Raw genomic sequence first — 21,115 nt, forward strand, 5'->3', positions numbered from 1 at the left:
ACGGGGATGACCGACTCAAACAGACACCCTTGTGGTCGAAGCTGACAATATCAACCAGTGGATGACACGATCCGCCACTCAGTGCAAAATGAATCAATGAATCACGATTTCAATCTAGGTTTCTTTAAACAGAGGTTTAAGGTGCGAGAGACTCCACCACTGTGACGATTCTCGTAATACATAAGGTCTGGTCACAAACATCAGCTTGGACTCACAAGCAGCCACTTGTGGCTGCTGGTTCCCGTCTCCGATCCATGACTTATCACGAAACACAAAACTTTTTCAGAGACAACGAGGAACACACACCCTCACCACACCCTCCTCGTAGCACCAAAGACTATTAAATTGTCTCTTGCTTTCTTGACAGACAGGATCAATATTCTGGTCCATTTTCTTTTCCTCCCTCTTAAATAAGTCTTTATATTCCCTGTACCTTCTTATAGTCTTCTAGAGATCGGTGTCTGGCTGGTTCACCATGCTCTCGTATCAGTGTTAATGGCGTCAGTGGTTACGCAGGCTCACGGGCCGCCACGACCTCATACAGCCAGGTGGAGCAAGGGCACAACACCACACGTCAGTCGGGGACCCAGCTGTAGGGGTGGACGACCTCCGAAACTAACGTAATGTCCATGTCCACGTAAGACAAGCTAAGGTGAGGTAAGGTCCCACACCCAACTGTGGGTGAAAGAGACCTCCGAAACAATCGCGAAGTATACATACATAAGGTATAGCAAGGTCCTAATTGTGGGAGTATAAGACCTCCATATCCATCGTAAGGCATACGTAGGGAAAGGTAGAGTAAGATCCCAGACCCAGCTGTGGGGCAGACCTTCTCACACCACTGTATGTTACAGGTGAGGTAGGCAGTGGAGCACCTCACCACACTCACAGAGAAGCCAAGAGTCCAAGTCCTTGTGTCCCCAGGTTTCCCTATCCTATAAACTGGGTTACAGAGGCAGGTGCTTGGGCAGCCAGGATGAGCGGCGCAATCGGATATCCGCTGTGAGGGCAGACGCCTCGTGTTTTTGCTCGCCTCTCTTGTTCTTTCAATTCTCCGGAAATTATCAGTTCTGTTTGTGTGCGCCATCCATGAAAACAAACTCGGGATCTAGCTTTTCGGCCTAGGTTATACTATATGCGGTGACAGCAAGGAATGCTCCTGATATATCCGCTGATATAACGGGTTATGCAGCTTCCAGGCGCAAACAACATCAATTCAAATTAGCCCTGGGGGAGGGGGTCACTGTGGGAATTTTATCGTCCGGAAGTAGTGGGGAGAGCTTATTTTTTTTTTTTCCTGTAATGGGACGTGGGTGTTCGCACGGACATGGCGGGGCGGGTCGCTGCTGGAGTTCACATCAATTGAGCACGTTTTGTTGTGGCACGTTTTTATGAGCGGATAGTCAACGGGCGACCCAATTGATCCGCCTCTGAATGGTCGGGCGAGCGATGAGCCCGCTAGCTGTTACGGCCGATGCTCACATTCCAACTATTGTATATTTTTTTTTTTTATCTTCACGGTTGACATAGCCGAATTGATGACAATAACTGACATTTTCTACGCTTTTCTTCTTTTCAGTTTGACATAGGTGAAATTCAGGAGGGTGGAGGGGGGCTGGCTTTCTGGGAATGGAAGAAAGTGATGGAGGGAGTGGGAGGGATAGATGAAGGGAGGGAGAGGAACAGATAGATGAAGGGAAGGGAGGGGCAGAGGAAGACGAAGAGAAAGGATAAAGGGTGAATAGGGGGAGGGAGTTGATACTCCACATCCCGGAAACACACTAACAATCCCACGTGATTTTAAAAATGGCGACATCGAAGCTTTAAAAGCAACGTCGCTATCGTAAAATTTACACTATTTTGCACTGCAAATCTCAGCTCAACGTGAACCGTGCGAAACGCTCGGGATTCCTCCTGACGCAACACTTCAAACTTAAGAAAAAACAAATTGGGAAAATTTCGTTCATTTTTACCGTATTTACGTTTATCCTTCGCTTCCCCATGCATCATGAACGGCCAACGTTCATGGCGTTCTTGAGAACGCCAACTTTCTTCCAGGGGTTAGGGTCACGGGTGGTACTACTGGTGTCCTCGTACTCGACCGACATGAAATCACCGTAGCTTTTTATCCGGACCTGAAATCCGTTTCCGCAAGCGAGGGCGTCTGATGATGATGAGTTCATCTGTTGTATCGGGGACGAAATAATCCAGCGGGCCGACCGGCCCACCAGCACTGCTGGCTATGATGTGTGTTTTTCATGTTGTTATCAGCGCTTACATTATAGCAGTTGAATATCTCTACTTTCCATCGCTTTTCAGTGATGATGTCAACTAATATAGATATATCTTTATGGTCTGAATGTGTCCACTCCAAAGCAAAGTTAGATCCCACATATGATGTGTAACCCAATTTGTAATATGGCCAGAGGATTATTGAGAAATAACCCCCACCAAGTCTCATCTGTAACTAACAACATGAGACGAAGTAGAATGAGTAAGAACCCAAAGTCCGGGACATAGGCAACGGAAATTAGTCCACTACTTACATTCCATACATATGAGGAATGAACTTACTGTGTGCCATCAAATTCTAACGTTATCAAAGTCATTGGAGCTAAACCGCACAACACAAACACACACACACACACACATACGCGGTCACGATTCATACACCAATCTTAGAGAGAGATTGGCACGATTCACAACAATCTTTGAAATACAGAGTCGATTTCAGGACTTGAGCATGTTCCGCGCCGGACGTGTGTAACGCAGCCTAGCTCCATCCATCCATCCATCACCTTCAGCCGCGGGAAAAGCAATTCATCACGTCGGGGCTTACAGACGATCAGACATGATCCCACAAACTTGTTGATCACAAACGTGGATGTGAATCCCCCGACTCGCCTCCATCTCCTCGCCCGAGCTGAGAATGGGCCACTCCAGCCAGTAACTTCCCTTCGTGTGATACAAAAGCCAACATGATCTGACAAAGCTTGCGCCGGCTGCCCAAAGGTCAAGGAGCATGAACACGTGTCGAGAGTATGTTACTAACGGACCCGGCCGGCACCATATGCCATAACCTAGCACATAAAATCGATGGAATGGAATGACTTTCTCCTCTACACAGATTAAATCACAGAGTTATAAAAGGAAAACAAATTCGACCATCAGTTTCGAAGCATCACATCTGTAACTTTCTGATGACTCAAATGCATCTTAATTCTATATTTTCTTCCCGTTATGAAAGCGTTTTACCATCTATGATGATCACCACAGCTCCAAGTGTATCCTACAGGATGTGGAGGTTTTCTTATGATCTAATCAATGATGGCTACTATCTTAAAACAATTCCTTCCATATGATCTTATCTGTAAACTCTCACATCACTAACGGTCTGCCTGCCTTTCACTGTACACGGGTATGCAGTCAAACACACACACACACACAAAGAGAGAGAGAGAGAGAGAGAGAGAGAGAGAGAGAGAGAGAGAGAGAGAGAGAGAGAGAGAGAGAGAGAGAGAGAGCCATGAATTTGTCAGCCACACAAGAGAGACAAGGAAGAGGTGACCTGACTACAACCTTTCAGTTGTTAAACATCTGATGACGACAACAGCACAGTTCGGAAATATGCAAGGACTGAACAAGGACACAAGAGGACAGAAGCAAGAAACTTATCAGAAAAGATGGAAATACGTACACAGTAGAGAGTAGTCGATGAATGGCATAAATGGGATGATGAAAATGTGAACGTGGACAGAACACAAAGGTTTAAAAAGGTGTGATAGTAATGATACACGACTCCCTCCCCGTAAAGTACAAATCGGAAATCACACACACACACACACACACCCACATATATATATATATATATATATATATATATATATATATATATATATATATATATATATATATATATCAGAATATCTCGCTCTCGTGTCGATTTCCTCAACATTTCGTATCCAGGGCATCGCGATTGCTTCGCCACTTTATGATGTCATGCTTTTCTTGCTCTGTTCAAAGAAGCTTGGCTTTCGGTCACAGAACTCAGGTTGAGAGACATATAAGAACACTATACGGTGGCTGGAGACCATGATTTAGACGTCACAGCCCTGACTATACACGTAAGAAAACTAAACTGACAGGAAAGCTCTCCTTTGCGATGTTTCGTTGGCTGACTCCCATTTTCGAAGTCGTTGACACTTTTCCGCTTTGTGATCGAGGTCTTAATACCCGTGAATTAAAGCTTTCTTATTTCTTACTCTAAATCTTCAGTTTTATCAAAACCATGTCTCCATTTTTCGTGTTTTTAATTCTATTACCTCCCTATCAAGATGTATGACAACAAATGAGTAAAAGACACCGTTTGATGACCAGTGCACACCGAGATTCTGTAATTCATACACTTGGTATAACATATGAAGACTTACATGGCAAGTATTACATCTGAACAGGGAAAGCTGCTTCAGGGGAAGCCTTTTGTGAAGCCATAAGACTCATTGGTATCGAAGCATTTAGTGAGAGCGTATTGTCGATAAACACCCTCCTGACGGGTGCACGTTCGCCGCCAGGCATGGGTTATTACGCCGGGTGGGCTACAAAACCCGCCGCTCGTGCGTTATCTTAAGCGCGCTATGGCGTAACTAACGAGCCAAGACATCGCATGGCTTACTGCCCTGGCGTCTCTAACCTATGACCAAGGCAACAAGAAATAAGCGTTCAAAATATTTCGTCATATATCTTTACAGAAAAGTAAAAATTATGCGTGTTCCCTCCGTGAATTTTAGAACGTAAAATGACTTGCAGATGACGACCCCGACGGAGGTTAAGACTTTAAAACAAAAGAACCGCAAAGTAGACCCGGCTGTACGGTAGGGCTTCGGGAACTTTAATCCCGAGAGATTTGGTTATAAATAACTATGGTTCTTAAGTTGGCTGGTTAACCTCGTGTCACATACATGTTACATAAATGGTTTTAAATCGTTTAGAGGGTGCGGGTGACAGGTGATTTCCCTCAACCCGAACCATCTGTGTAAAGGCACTCATCACTCTACTCACCCTGCTAGGTCCAGGCTGTCAAAGAACGCCAAAATGTCCTCAATATCCATGGCCGAGAGTGCGAGGATGGATGTGTGTGTGTGTGATACGTTCACAACTAGACCAAACACTGCAGGTCTCGGGGAGGAGAATTAGTTTCAAGGAAAACGTGTGCACTTTCCGTGGGCATGATGAAAGCATCTGAGCTCTGCCTCCCTGGGATAATGTTGCCAAATCACCATGACACTGTCACCTTCACAGTCAACAATGTTCTTCATACCGCACTTTCATAATCACTATACAAACATCTTCAGACATTGCATATTGTTAGGCTTACCAAGCTGTACTAATCGTGGATTGATCCGCATCGCACTTCAAATGAATGGAAGTCATCATGCGTTTGGTTTCTAATTATTCATGTACGTACGTTGACATTCTGTTGTCATTAATCACTTACTATTATATATAGTCTCATATATTCAATAATTTCTTCCTCTCACTCGAATCACAGGCATGATGCAGTGCGAGGTTACCATTAGATTACATTAGGATGCGGTCACCTGTGTAGCGCACTGTGAGACTACACAATAAGGCCAAACACTGTAGTTATATGGCAAAGCTAAACGGTGAGGATACATGCTGAAGTAGCAACGAGATCAGGCTACGCGATGGGGCTACGTCATGAGCCTACACGGCTGTGAAGCGACGCCGATTAGGTTGTACAGTGAGGCTACCTGGCACGCGGGGGGCCAGTGTAGACTGCTGTGGTGGCACGGAGCTCACGGTGAGGCAAGCAACACTGGCACCTGCCACAACCTTGTGGTCAAACACCGAATGAAAATCCAGAGAGTGTCTACGGCTTCCCGAACAAGACCAGTTTTCTTTCTCTTTCGATCTGTTTCGATTTCATTGATTCACCGGAGTAGCTGCGTTCGATCCAGGAGACTCTCCACATTTCTAATTCATAATTCATATTAGCACTGGTTGTATCCACGCTGCTTTCCAGATAATGTCAGTTTTAACACGGTCTGTAAGAGCGGCATGCATACATCAGCTAATTATAAGCCTAGAGGCCACTCAGTAAGCAATAATGAACAGTACCCTGGGCCCCTGATAGAGCATGACCACTTTAAACGTCAAGAAACCTAGCGCATACACATTCCACACGCCCCTTTCCCCAGCTTTGACCAGATTTATTCAGTCTTCAAGCGCAAAATCCAATACAAACAGCATCTCAACCTAAGCTAATCTAACAAATCTGGGTAATTATCATACATGCCGTCACGACAGGAGACATTAGCCCTTGACCATTATCGTGCATAGTTAACCTTTCAACTAATGAAATTTTCATGTTCTCATGAGCAAGGAGGCCAATCATTTATAATCAATGCCACGCTTTCGGTGAGAGAGAGAGAGAGAGAGAGAGAGAGAGAGAGAGAGAGAGAGAGAGAGAGAGAGAGAGAGAGAGAGAGAGAGAGAGAGTCGTCAGGAATCAAGTGCCAATATGGTGAAGAGGTCAGTGACCATACGGAAAGGTTAATGTGTGATTCGTGTCAAGTCATGACAGACCAAGAATCATTTGTGACAACAAATTATCTACATTTACATCATGGTGTAAACCTCGACCCAAATATAGCAGTATTTACGTCGTGATATATATGCTTCACTCGCCTAATTTGACAGCAATGACCTCAGCCAAGCCCACTAAGTATATCAGAATCGCTATATCTTTTTTCCTACCTATAACTGTGTGGCAACAGCAATAGGACATGCCCTGATAACGTGTGGATATAGAACTTCAATGAATTAAATGACATAGAAAAAAAAAATCGTATTTCGGTGTGAACAGTGCGCATCTGACTCGGCTTTCTCTTGCATGTCCGCCGAAAGTTTCCGAATAAAAGGGGGAAACTTCACGATGCGGGAGCTTCGGAAAAAAATATTCTATCTAGATTTTTCCTACGTTATGTGCTAGACCTGCTAGATGGCAAATCTCACAAGTATTCTCTCTCTCTCTCTCTCTCTCTCTCTCTCTCTCTCTCTCTCTCTCTCTCTCTCTCTCTCTCTCTCTCTCTCTCTCTCTATATATATATATATATATATATATATATATATATATATATATATATATATATATATAATAGAGTCATTATATATATATATATATATATATATATATATATATATATATATATATATATGTAAAATCTTATTTACGTTTAGTCACGCCTACAGTAAGACCAGCTGGGAGCCGAGGGCCAGATGACGTGCAGAGGAATACACACATCCGCCCTCGACCAGGGGGGACAATACACCGCCCACTCACACCCAACTCACCTCGTGCTGTAACCGACCCCATGAGCGATATTTCAGTACCTTCTGCGCTCGCAACAGGAACTTGGTACAAGAGGCTGATATAATCTCTGACAAATGAGATACAAAACGCCAAATAGAGAAGCAAAGAGATAACAAACTGGAAGAAATATTGAATCAACCTCAGGATGCGATGCTCTTGTCAACCAGTAAACAATACACTCTGAAACAATGGTATTCAGTCCAACAGTAGTGTTTACTGGCTAGAAACAAGGATGTTCTGGACGGGCACCCCCCTCCCGGTTGGGTTTGGGTGGCTCAAGTTTAACCCTAACGGCTATGCTCTTATTTGGAGCTTTGCTAGGAGGCTTTATATACCCCAAAGAATATAAGCGAGAAATGTATTTTAAGACACTGAAATTCATTACAATAAACCACAATTTATTGTCGTGATGAAATGTGATAATTTTCACAGCGGACCTCTTGAGATGATACTGTTACAGTGGTATGATTGCAATCGGAATATCTAAAATGTGCAAAACTTTACCCCATGAAAATGCACTCACGGTCATGTTTGTCAGACATGGGTGGGGCATAAGATGATAAATTACATTTTCAAAGATGACAGAAGAGATGGGTGGGACATTAAATAATAAATTACATTTCAAAGATGATAGATCTTTTAGAGCATTCTTTAAGAAAAGAAGTCAAGAATATTTTTTGATGAATGTAATACTATACCAAAACCTGCAGCAAAAGGAATAAGTCACGAAAGACTTAACGAAGATAAGCTTCTTACGAACTTTAGTTTGAACTTCACGAATCAGCGAAGCGGGTCCAGCAATCACTGATGCAACGCTCGCTGGCTCTGGAAAGGTGAGGGTAAATCTGTGCGTCCACTGGGGATGGCTGGGCTGGGAGTGGCTGTGGATTACCCAACACATGACTGCCTTCTTAACACAAAGCCCCTCATTTCGTCTGCCATATGTTACACTCTTCCAGGTATTTCTGTTGATCTCAACAATATCAACAGAAGTTAATGAGTCACTAGTTAATCTAGATTTTCAAGACCCACAAAGTGCTAAAAAAGTAATGATAATAATAATGTTCAGAAATCGTAATCAGTCGGGATCTGTACCATATACTAAATAACGCATCCATAACCTAAGAGCAGGGTCCATGCTTGCAGTTAGAGCGCGTATGGTCAGAGAATCGTCTTGAACATGGAGGTTATATCTCGACGCTGAAGACCTTCATGACCCTGGAGGCTGACAGACCTACAAAGCCCGAACAAACAATTAACTATCAGAAATCCTTTTGTAAAACCTTCAACACATGGATATCTATGTGTTGTATACGTCTCCTCAGTCTGAGAGATGGAGTGCTTGTGACATTACAGGCCTTCTAAGGAGTTTCAATGCAAAGAACAAATTATGTAAATTTCACTCCCTAAAAAGAAATAGGCCACTTCAACCACTCGAACAATTATGTAGGTATCCGCTACCCACATACAAACCTATCTATAACCTTAGAAACCCACTTTCCACATATATTTAATTTGACCCATATAAACCTATTTGAACATACAAAATATACTTCTAAGCATTAACAAATCTGCCACCCGGATATACACCTACTTATGAGCCTTATAATCCCACCATCCGGACACACACCCACTGTTAAGCCTTATTAAATCTATCAGTGGTTGCGGGAGGAGCCTCTACTGATGACATCATGATGATGTATCAGGTGCCTGTGTATTCTGGGTGGTGACGACAGATCACAGTATCATGTCCAGAGCCCATGGATTATGACAACCATACACACTGATTCAGGCTGGAACCGGAAGAGAAATTTTCCCATAGTAGAACCAGTAGAGAGATTTTCCCAAATTGGAATTGGTCGATTTTTCCATACTGGAAATATTCAAGAGACTTTCCCGCAGTGAAACAAGACAAGAGATTTTCCCCATAGTAAAAACAGTTGAGAAATTTTCCTACATGCGAACAAACTGAATTATTTTCCTGCAGAGGAACCATTCCAAAGATTTTCCCATAGTGAAACCAACTGGGAGAGTTTCAGATACGTTCTTTCATTTCCCGGATGTGAAAAAAAAAGATGATGTAAAAGAATTCAAAGGAGCGGTTCACTGCAATCTTAAATTTTTCTTACGGAAAAACTTAGTATGAACGGATGAAACAAAATTACATTTCAGAAGGCTCGAGCTGCAGAAACCTACCTCATAAGCGTGAGGGGTGAATCGTTTGTAATGAAAAAATTTTGATATCGTATCTAATGGCAGGAAAGATATGGGTTAAGCAAAGGTTGCCATTACTTTTTCTGAAAAATACATGACATACGACAAGGAAAGCCCCTGCTCATGCTACCTTCTATTAAGTGCATCTATATGCATACAAGCATACAGAAAGATATGTAAAGAGGTATTTAAAGCAACACCTACCCACTGTAGGGGTCCAGATCGACGTCGCAGTCTCTGTAGACAAAGGTGAGTGCAATAATTAATACCACAACGTCAAACCAGCAAGCTCCAAACTAGGACAAAGTTCACTACACACTTCAACAACACTCATCACACTGAGTAAGAGTGACAGCTATGGGATAATCCAAAAACTTATTTAAGAAAATATGACTGAATTAATGAATTTCGTCAGCTACTGATGGGAACAATAAATTTTGGAAGAGTAGGAACCAAAATCATATATAAAAGGGAGAGCATATTAACAGAAATCTAAGTCTTGATTTGCCTTCCAAAACACCTGAGACATGCTTGTTTTTATATTTTTAAACTATGCTACAGAGAGGTGCCATCTGGAATATTGAGGCCAAAAATCATCAAGCTGGGGAGTCTTATCCATTAGCACTCTCAAACTTTGCCTTTCTCTTATAATCATATAACAGTAAATGGACAAATTTTTTACTGTATTCTGAAAGGCATATTTATGCATATGCTGAACATCCACCAGGTGGCTTATCTAGTTTCTTGTCTACATCAATGTTCCCTTCAATGATAGATTTCCTTTTCTTTATGCCACTGACTTGGGACTGCCTGGTGTCACTGTTACCTACGTGTGATATGTTAATGTTAAAAGGTTCATCTCAAATGCACATGTGACCAATGAGATCAATGTACACATCCAGTCAGCAAGGCAGCAGAAACCTGACTTGTCTCAAAATCACAGACATTCTGTAGCTATTCAAAAACTGTTCTCAAAGTTATTTGTTATGTTACATGCAAGTCAACTATACGCACTAAAGATTCACATTATCTCAAAATAAACTCAAGAAACACTGTGGCCTAAACTATTACTCATTATGAATGTACATGTACAAAAAAACATGAATGAATAATTATGTAAAAATTTCGTTTGTTTCAGTAGATACTACTGGTCATTTAAAGCCACACATGCAGAGTGTACGTGTGCCTCAACTACGGGTGTTTCATGAATATTATTGGTCAAGTGCAATAAGAGTGTATTTGCTAAATCCTAAACATTTAGAAAAGCCAAAAAAAACAAGTTTCCACTGCCTGGCTGATAAATCACTTTTTCCAACACACAAGGAAAATGTTAGGGACACAAGATCGTTGGCATCTTAAATTCTCAATATTGTACACACTTCATGCAGTCAAATTATTTCATACACATGTGCCAATGTGCCATCACCCACATCAAACTAAGATATTTTATACAGTATTACTGCTAATGTAATGTGATGCACTTATGGGATAACTTTATATCATTTGAAACGGATATGAAATAGAAAATACTCCAACATATTGTTAAATTTAAAGAAATAAATTCTTCATAACAGAAACTTCTGAAAATTTAAGTTAGATGAGGATGGAGGTATAATATGTTGGACTGTGGTCCCTACTATACAATTCAGAATAAAACCTGTATGTTCATTTAATGAACAAGTTAATAATTATCAATTTCAGTGCAATACTTGGCAAATGTTGCAAGAAACTGATGTTGACATTCAGCAGATAGATTATACCTGTCACAGGATGATATTCACTAGCAGAGAATGTAATGAAGCTATGGTGCCTTAGTAAGTCCATTAACTTCACTCTACTAGTCACATGCATTCGCAGTTCACATTATTTACAACAAAAAGGTGTACAGTGTCGACTGATCATTCTGGGGTTAAGTATACTCATCCATTATAACAACTGCCTCTACAACTGATAGTAAGCTCTCATCTTTAGCACTTCAGTATTGAATTACATATACATTCTGCATATACATACATAAAAGGAAAACTGAAGCATCAGTGAAAGAAAAATGCTGGAGAGCCCCAAAATAATCATGCAGTGATTATCATCCCATGAAGCACAGCATCTTGCAAAAGCTCAAGTCCTTGAAAGAGGATGATGACAATGACAATGATGAAGCCAACATACCTAGGCAAGCTGGACGTCATAGGATCCATTTCATAGTGGTGCTGGCGGCGTCGGTCAAGCGTGGCATAGCGTGAGGAACACACGTCCGAGTCATAACCTTCTGGCTCCGACATGTACCCACCATACCGTGCTGCAGTCATCAAAATGGAATACTTTCAGCTATCTTTTAAACTTGATTTGGTTAATTATCTGACTATAATACAGCATGGACATATATATATATATATATGACTACAGACAACTATAAAGATTATCTTTAAGCTCTTTCTGAATACTATTTGCTTGTGAATCTATATTCAAAATACTCAGAAAAATGCAATTCAATTCTTACATTGGTGCAACAAAGTGGTAATCCACATCTGAGAATACAAAGTGAGCGTGAACACATGACATACCTCAGTGTCTCTGATTAAAGTGACAAGGACATAAGCAAAGTATACATGCGGAGACATCAGGACACAGTTATTGGGCTACACAAGACACTGACTGTCCTCCTCTCACCTGCTGGAGGAACTGGAAAAACCCCTTTCCTTTCATGATCACTTCTGTGGTGAGTGATGAGAACAGTTCCATTTTGCGTGCATATCACTTTCACTTTTCTTTCAGTATGACTAGGCCAATTTAATGTTTGCAGAATACTTTACAATGTAAGTAATATTCAAATGTACTGATTTAAGTGCAACAACTTTTCAGCATCTGTGTCAATACTGTTGACAAGTCAATTATCATTCATCCTTTCTGTAATTACAATATTTTTGATCTTTTGCCATTTCCTTCAGCTTAATTTTCCTCCTTTCTAATATCAGTCTTTTTACCCCTCTTCCATCAAATGATACTCAAACTCAAACTAATCCCTTGTTTGTTAATGCAAGCATGAAAAAATGGAATCAATCACAGGTCTAAATCATTGAAGAAATAATGATCTGTATCATTCAAAAGTGACAGTGGTGGCAGTTATGATGGTAGAGCTGATGCAAACAGATAATGGTCATTGAGAAAAGATGGTAATGAAGGTAATGATAGTATGGATGAGGGATAGAGGTGCTTACAGTGGTGGCGGTGGGGACTATTGAAAGTAATAGTGATGGTGGGGATGGTGATGGAGAAGAGGATGATGGTGGTGGTGGTGGAGACAAGTTGTGCTCAGAATGGTGGTGTTGGTAGTGGGGATGATGATGATGACATTGACAGTGGGGATTGTGGTGAGTGTATTGATGTATGCATGTGGTGGTCAACCTTGTGATGGTGATAGTGGTGGTAATGGGGTCAGTGGTAACTTTGGCAATGTGGTAATTATGGTGATGTTATGATGATAATTATGGCAGTGGAGTTAATGGTGGCAGTAGCAGCAATAGTAGTAGTACTGAAGGTAATGATGATAACAGTGATAGGTCTGTTATGATGAAAATCATAATCACAAACAATTACAGTATTATATGAAAACAAGATAAAGATACAAAACCATAAACATACACAAAAGTGGCATCTAAATTGTGCTGATCTTGAAATACAAAAGTTGTATAAATGAGTAGTCATGAGTTTAAATTGTTTAGTAGTTTCCTACATATTTTACTGCTGCAGAGTGACATTCACCATTTTTTTTTTTTTAGCAACCTACACTCTATTAATAACTGCATTGCTATGCATATCAGCAACAATCAAGTGAGTTTTGAAATAGAGTATACTTGGTACCTTATGCAAACTGCAGTACATATATATTTCTTATTACATATCATGACTAAATTTGTAATGTACCTTATAAACAACAAGGTTAAGAAATACTGTATAGGTGAATGAGGAAATGACAGAAATGTATATCTTTTTTTCTTTTTTTTTTAACTATTCGCCATTTCCCGCATTAGCGAGGTAGCGTTAAGAACAGAGGACTGGGCCTCTGAGGGAATATCCTCACCTGGCCCCCTTCTCTGTTCCTTCTTTTGGAAAATTAAAAAAAAAAACGAGAGGGGAGGATTTGCAGCCCCCCGCTCCCTCCCCTTTTAGTCGCCTTCTACGACACGCAGGGAATACGTGGGAAGTATTCTTTCTCCCCTATCCCCAGGGAGAAATGTATATCTATCTATGGAAATTCAAACAGTTATCATGTAAGAAAGGATTTCTTCATGATACATATGACTTGTCAAACAGTGCTATTATACTCTATTATCAACTAATCTGGTCTCATCACTCCTAAGAGAAAGGAAATCACAAAAGGAAAATGATTTACCAGCAAAACTGAAAATGGACTGACACTGGTGCACAGAAAATGGCAAGCTGTATCGGGTAGCAAAATAATGATCACAATAGGTTCTCGTGTGATGCTGGATTATGCAGGGAGATCAATAAGCAAGGACATGTCTCTCTGTATCTCAGCAAATCACGACAAGAGTTACTTCAGTGAACGGGTTTCTGACAGGGCCTCATTTCTATTTCCCCTCATCATTTCCCATCCCAAGCGAAAACCTTTTGTATGTAAAGACATATCACTAAGAAGTATCACCATGGAATGCCATATTGGCATATATGCAATAAAATTATGCACAGTAGTTCAAAATGTACATTCATAGATACAATATATACTCTAGTTCTAGGTCTGAGTTAACTTTGCTAATCTACAACTATGTTAAACCAAGGACTATGTATTTTCCTGCATGTGCCACCCAAATGGTTTTAAAGCATGCAGCAGAAAATTAACATTGAATTAGTATGAGAGAATGCACTTCTCCAGCTCTGAGACTATTTATACCTTTATTTTGCCTGTATTTAGACCTAGGTGAGTCTGGAAATAATTGGAGAGCAAAACCAAATTAGGAACTGAAAACAACTTAAAATACCACGAAATTTTGAGGAAAATTTAGAGAATATGTCAAAACTATTTATGGAAATAACAGAGTAAACTTCATAAAATAAGGATGAGAATGAAGAATATTATTACACAACCACAGTAATGATGAAAAATTTATCTTTCTCCTCTTTTGTATCTAACTAATGCATCAAGTAAATAATAAAAAAAATTAAAAGAATAAAAACAACTTTGAAAACAAAAGTAAAATTAACAGAAGGTTATGTACAAAATCCATAGAACACATGGACTATGGATATATGAATCTGGCGTTCTCTATACAATAAGCAAGACAAAATGCTCCCAGTTCAGAAAGCCAGCAAGGTGACAGAAAGAACCCAAAAGAAAGCGACAGTAAATAAGCATCTAAAGGTGTTTAATTTTCTGTACTCATGTGTACCTCTGGGGACTTTGTATTTGATGATGATGTGGTCGTCTGAAATCAGAGAGGAGTCTTAAGGAAACAGAATAGCACAAAATTGATGACATTGTATACACATCACTGGATCTCTATCAGAGAAGCATTCTGAAAATATACTAACAGGATTTATAGGTCTACAGTGGGGATGATTTTGTGAGTACTTTAAAATACTTTGCACAAGATATTAATATAATCTGCTGTGGTCAAAATATGAATGGGATTCATCTGGAAAAAAAATCTGCAAGAAAGCTAAAGTTAATAAAAACAAGTTAGTTGGGGTTCTAAGTGACAGTGATCATTCAAACAGTGGCTTAGAAGTGTCACTGTTCTTGATGTGATTTACTTCTAAAAACAGGAGACAAAATTTTATACTATACAAGCTGAAACACTGCATTATGATAAAGGTGCAAGAAGAATACAAAGAAAAATACACTCATAAGTATACACATAAATATAACCTTTCTTCATCACAGAGACACACACATATTTGGTTTAGGGATGGGACCACATCTGTTTAAAGCTCCCTCCTTATATCACAAATACATAATGCAATTATATATATATATATACAAACAAACTTGCAAACACACAGAGAAAACATTGATATACAGATAAAACAAGCACAAAAACATACATAAATATATACACAACCACACACACACACACGCACAGACATCTGCTCATACATACACAAACAAACAAACACACATACTCACACCATTATCTTTACTTTCCTCTCCCAAGATCTTCTTCTGGGCTTCTGCAGCACTCAAGATATTGACCATATCCATCAAGTGAGACTACAGGTCGAGAAATGTAGCAATGCTGTGTGTATGTAAGTGTGGGCATAACAACTGAGGATATCACATCTTGGGAGTGAAATGAGAGGTCTTGTGATATGTAGAATGGGTGCTTTTAATACTGCAGAGATGGGAAGTGTCCAAGACAGAGTTGAGAAGGGATAAGTCATACATCTCAGGAGTGTGGTTTTAGATGAGTATATGACTAATGGAGTGCTGTTCACGATTGGGTTTGGAAAGTGATTCTTTACTGCTTGTCAGTTAATTTCAATGTGAGTTTTGTGAGTGTCATGTTTGTTGGGGAAGGATGACCTGTAAGTACAGGTTGTTGAAGTGTGAAGTAGAGATATATATATTTCAACTTGATTGTTGGTGGTCATGGAGTGGTTAGAATGGGAAAATCCAAATGCACACACATACACACACACACACACACACAAAGTCTTAGATTCCTCATGGGCCAGGATGAAAGTTGCAAGAACAGTTTTCAGAAGTAGTGAGAAACTTCTCAACATGAGGACACTATTGGAGGTTAGACAAATGAGGAATCAGATCTGAGCAAGAACACATCTTTAGCAAATAAACAGTGGACATGGTGGGCAAGCTAGATGAAAGGGAAATGAATGTTGTTAGCTCTGGTAAATTCAGACTTTTTGAGTAAGATATATGGAAAAAGGACAGGGCCCAATAACTGCAAAATTACCTCCCCATATATAAATATAGATGACAAAATACATTCATACAAATTCATAGATACTGATGCATAAACAGAGGATTGGCACTGTAAAGCATAGCCAAACAATTCCAAAGACATGCTGACAGCAGTCAAACTTTTCAATATATGCATGACTGAAACTACTAGAAAATGCATACATTCTGGTGCTCAGTGCAACAAATCTAAAATTATGCCACACTTATACTAGATGAAAACTTCTACTACAGTGGCTAGTGAAACAGAAAAGCATCAACTGTAAGGGAATATATATTTATATATCTTTTCTTTTTTCATACTATTCGCCATTTCCCGCATTAGCGAGGTAGCATTAAGAACAGAGGACTGGAACTTTGAGGGAATATCTTCACCTGGCCCCCTTCTCTGTTCCTTCTTTTGGAAAATTGAAAAAAAAAAAAAAACGAGAGGGGAGGATTTCCAGCTCCCCTACTCCCTTCCCTTTTAGTCGCCTTCTACGACACACAGGGAATACATGGGAAGTATTCTTTCTTCCCTGTCCCCAGTTGTTGTTCGCTGATGATACAGCTGCTGGTGGCTGATTCATGTGAGAAACTGCAGAAGCTGGTGACTGAGTTTGGTAAAGTGTGTGAAAGAAGAAAGTTAAGAGTAAATGTGAATAAGAGCAAGGTTATTAGGTACAGTAGGGTTGAGGGTCAAGTCAATTGGGAGGTAAGTTTGAATGGAGAAAAACTGGAGGAAGTAAAGTGTTTTAGATATCTGGGAGTGGATCTGGCAGCGGATGGAACCATGGAAGCGGAAGTGAATCATAGGGTGAGGGAGGGGGCGAAAATCCTGGGAGCCTTGAAGAATGTGTGGAAGTCGAGAACATTATCTCGGAAAGCAAAAATGGGTATGTTTGAAGGAATAGTGGTTCCAACAATGTTGTATGGTTGCGAGGCGTGGGCTATGGATAGAGTTGTGCGCAGGAGGGTGGATGTGCTGGAAATGAGATGTTTGAGGACAATGAGTGGTGTGAGGTGGTTTGATCGAGTAAGTAATGTAAGGGTAAGAGAGATGTGTGGAAATAAAAAGAGCATGGTTGAGAGAGCAGAAGAGGGTGTTTTGAAATGGTTTGGGCACATGGAGAGAATGAGTGAGGAAAGATTGACCAAGAGGATAAATGAATGTGTCGGAGGTGGAGGGAACGAGGAGAAGTGGGAGACCAAATTGGAGGTGGAAAGAAGGAGTGAAAAAGATTTTGTGTGATCGGGGCCTGAACATGCAGGAGGGTGAAAGGCGGGCAAGGAATATATATATATAGTTTCCAATTACTCACAAAAAAATTCTCAATAATATTTTCAAAATACTCTTGACTACTGATCCCTCCAAGATATCTTACTCCCAGTAATACTGATATATACATATTGTGAACACTGACACATATAACACATCATGAAGTACACTTTATCATTTACTGCTGATTGAGTTTCCACAATATATGGCATCCACTTAACAGAAGTTTACTTCTAGTAATTTATGTTCAAATATGACTGCATAGTCATTAATTTTCTAACCCTCCATTTTACAGTGCAAAACAAGCAATAATTCTGGCTCACATCTTCCATCAATTTCATGATGAAAAACTGATGTGTTGAAAATATTTACTCACAGTGTGCAATTTTAGATCAAGAGTTAGATATGAAAAAGAATAAACAATAATTGTGTGCCTTTTCATCTTTCCAATCCTCCTCCTCATTTGCCTCATCTTTTCTACACTGAAATTAACACCGAAGGAAACAAATAATCATTCTCAAAGAAGTTAAAAATAATATTTTCATATGGTGATCAAAAACCACATCCTACTACATCAACAACACTCCTACTCACCATCTTTGACTTTGTGTAGTGAATCAAACATCCTCCTGTACCACTCTCCTTGGTGCTCTGACTTCACACCCTGGTGAGAAGAGATGCATCTTTGATAATTTGTTGTACAGAGTTGAACTCTACCACATAACTGGAATTAAGTGGTCGTTTTAAGCACGATATTAATGTTCAAGGTTTCCATACGATACAACGCACTGTGAGGTAGAAATCTAATGGAAGAGTTAATGCAGTAGATATTACTGTGAGGTCAGTCATTCACTTGACTTCACGAACACAAATGCTGACACAGAAATGTACAACCTGCCACTGTACCAGCATACATACCATCTCCACACTAGTCAGAAGTCACCTAGATTATATTATGGTCAAAATTCTTAATCTACCAAACAGAAAGACTAATTTAAGGTCTTAATACTGTTTAGGGAAAGTGCTATACACCTTACAAATAAAAATTCATCTAAGTACAATCCAAAGTCCTACTAACCTTTTAAGACTGTTATACTGTTATTCTATCAAAAATCTTGTTATTCAGTAGCAATTGCTTGTATTCACCCAACTTATGTGAAACTACCACTCTATATCTTACAAGAAACAAGCTTGGAATTAAAATCCCACACAGGCAGCCTGGGATTTCAATAATCTTAAATTCATACATGTTAACATGAATGTTAGAATCCACTGCTTCACAGTACCATGGCTAAAATGGTCTTAAGGCATGCTCATTTTGGAATTCATTCTATTGTATGCTGTAATGGCACATATCCTCAATGATATGGCACCCAAAATGCTATGATATCTCCCTAACTAGTAATTCCTTATACAAATAATAACAATCAGAAGCAAACTACTGAATGGTATGGAAATAAATAATGCTATATTGTGAAACATACCGTAACTGAAATTCTAACTGTACCTTCATCTTATCTGAGATTTAAACTCAGCCCAACATTGTAAGATAATGACTTTAACTGTACTTTGGTCTTACCTGGTCCAATTCTTTGCTTTCAGTTTTACTGTTAGTAGTATAAAGTAATCCAAGCAAAACTGGAGATCCTGGACGATCTCAATAACAAAGCTGAAATTCAGTTGTGACCAAAGATGTCTAAACATAGTTCCCTTCAATTACAATGTCATGTAGTCTGCATAAAATCAGGATGTAATAATGACACATACTAAAACACCAAATACTTACTCTGAACCCCTTTAGTTTCATCATTTTGAAAATCCTCAGTTTATCCTAAATTGCAGCATGAAACACAAGACAAATGTAATGTGTAATGGCATCTAAAGAAAGACACACACAGGTTATATAACACACACGAAAAACAGACACAAAAGATGGGGCCTCATGAGTATAGAATTCCCTCTCCCTAACACACAAAGAGGTAATTACACATAGAACTCCACAAGATTACAAGAGGAAGCTCAACACAACAAAGTTCAGTAACAATAAATATTCATTATTCACCATCTTTGACAATCTGAAGAATAATCAATAGAAAAGCAACTGAACCTGAAGTAACAGAAGACCACTTTCACTCGGCGTTTCATAAAAGGTTGTGATGACACATTCCTTAATGGTGTATAAAGCAACATTTCACAAATTTTGGTTCATATGGAATCACACTATTGGAAGACTCAGTACAATTAAACACAAATACATTCTAATATGGTCAAAGTTCAGTACTCAACAACAATATCTAAGAAGCAGGATACAAATAAAAATCACTGTTAAGCTACAGTCATTTCACAAAAGGCAAAAACAAAGGCAAACACTGCCAGCATTAGTCTATTGGGCACACAGGGTAAATACATACCGACTTGAGGGTGGTAGGAACCCCGTCAGTGGTGGTTGGACCAACGCCCAGCACCTTCTTTGGCCCCAACACAGCAAAGCGACGGCCTCCTTCCTCGTCCTCTGATTCGTACTCTCTCTTGATGACATATACTGCAGGTGATCATATAATGGTAGTGAATGCAGTGGTAAACTGAGGTGGTGGATACTAGAATTTGTGGTTATTTACTATGACAGTGATAGTGGTACAAGTGGGACACCGGTAGTGATAGTGGTGTTGATGATGGTGTTGGTGGTGGCCATGGTGATGGTGGTGGATGTGGCTGTAGTTGTAGCAGTGGTGGTGGTGTGGAAGGTTTTGAATACATACTGGGAATAGGCATATAATGAGAATCCCCTAACCTATACATTCCCTAAATTTTGAACAGGTATTAAAACTGACAAGCCATGGTAATCACTTTTCCCACTTTAAATGCTTATTTGCATTTCATTAATTCAAAATGCATAATAATTATTTTGAAAATAATATGATACAGATATCTAGATCCTTCTTTTCAAAAACCATATTCATACTTGAGAATATATTCACTGTAGATTTCTGATGCTACTATTAACCCTCAACAACCTCTGCCTTCAGGAATGAAAAAAAATTGTGCCATTATATGGAAGAAAACCAAAGTTGTGAAAAGAGCACAATACTTACATTTATCATCTGGTTTGTACTTGGGACCAGTATCATCAGGTTTCAAGTATTCTGGTCGTTTTCCAGGGATCTGACCCTCTGCAAGATGGATAGACCCATTCATATCTAACACCTGATTCATTTATGCATATGCTAAAGCACTTATGATTTATGACTGGGATTTTTCTCATTCTTTTCATTATGCATAAAGATTTAACTAAAAGTTCATCTTTGGTTTTCTATCA

The 21,115-nt window shown here is 39.6% G+C and overlaps 1 protein-coding gene across 24 annotated transcripts in view; it reads right to left on the reverse strand.

The window, feature by feature from the left end:
- The window catches only part of LOC139753492 (uncharacterized), a 609,003-nt gene that overhangs the window by 140,950 nt on the left and 446,938 nt on the right, over positions 1-21,115 (reverse strand). For 20 of the 24 annotated variants that reach the window (XR_011713724.1, XM_071670098.1, XM_071670099.1 and 17 more), the window contains 6 exons: positions 20,892-20,969; positions 20,211-20,341; positions 18,394-18,463; positions 15,013-15,048; positions 11,774-11,903; positions 9,812-9,844 (listed from right to left, as the gene is read on the reverse strand). Coding sequence is in view for 23 of the 24 variants with exons in the window: in XM_071670098.1 (XP_071526199.1) it covers positions 9,812-9,844; positions 11,774-11,903; positions 15,013-15,048; positions 18,394-18,463; positions 20,211-20,341; positions 20,892-20,969 (478 nt within the window). In the remaining variant the exon portion in view is untranslated. Of the gene's footprint in view, positions 1-9,811; positions 9,845-11,773; positions 11,904-14,516; positions 14,550-15,012; positions 15,049-18,393; positions 18,464-20,210; positions 20,342-20,891; positions 20,970-21,115 lie in introns of all 24 variants that reach the window. The other 4 variants (XM_071670089.1, XM_071670087.1, XM_071670084.1 and 1 more) reach the window with 3 other exon arrangements.

The sequence above is a fragment of the Panulirus ornatus genome, chromosome 14 (assembly GCF_036320965.1).
Source record: "Panulirus ornatus isolate Po-2019 chromosome 14, ASM3632096v1, whole genome shotgun sequence".
NCBI classification, from domain to species: domain Eukaryota; kingdom Metazoa; phylum Arthropoda; class Malacostraca; order Decapoda; family Palinuridae; genus Panulirus; species Panulirus ornatus.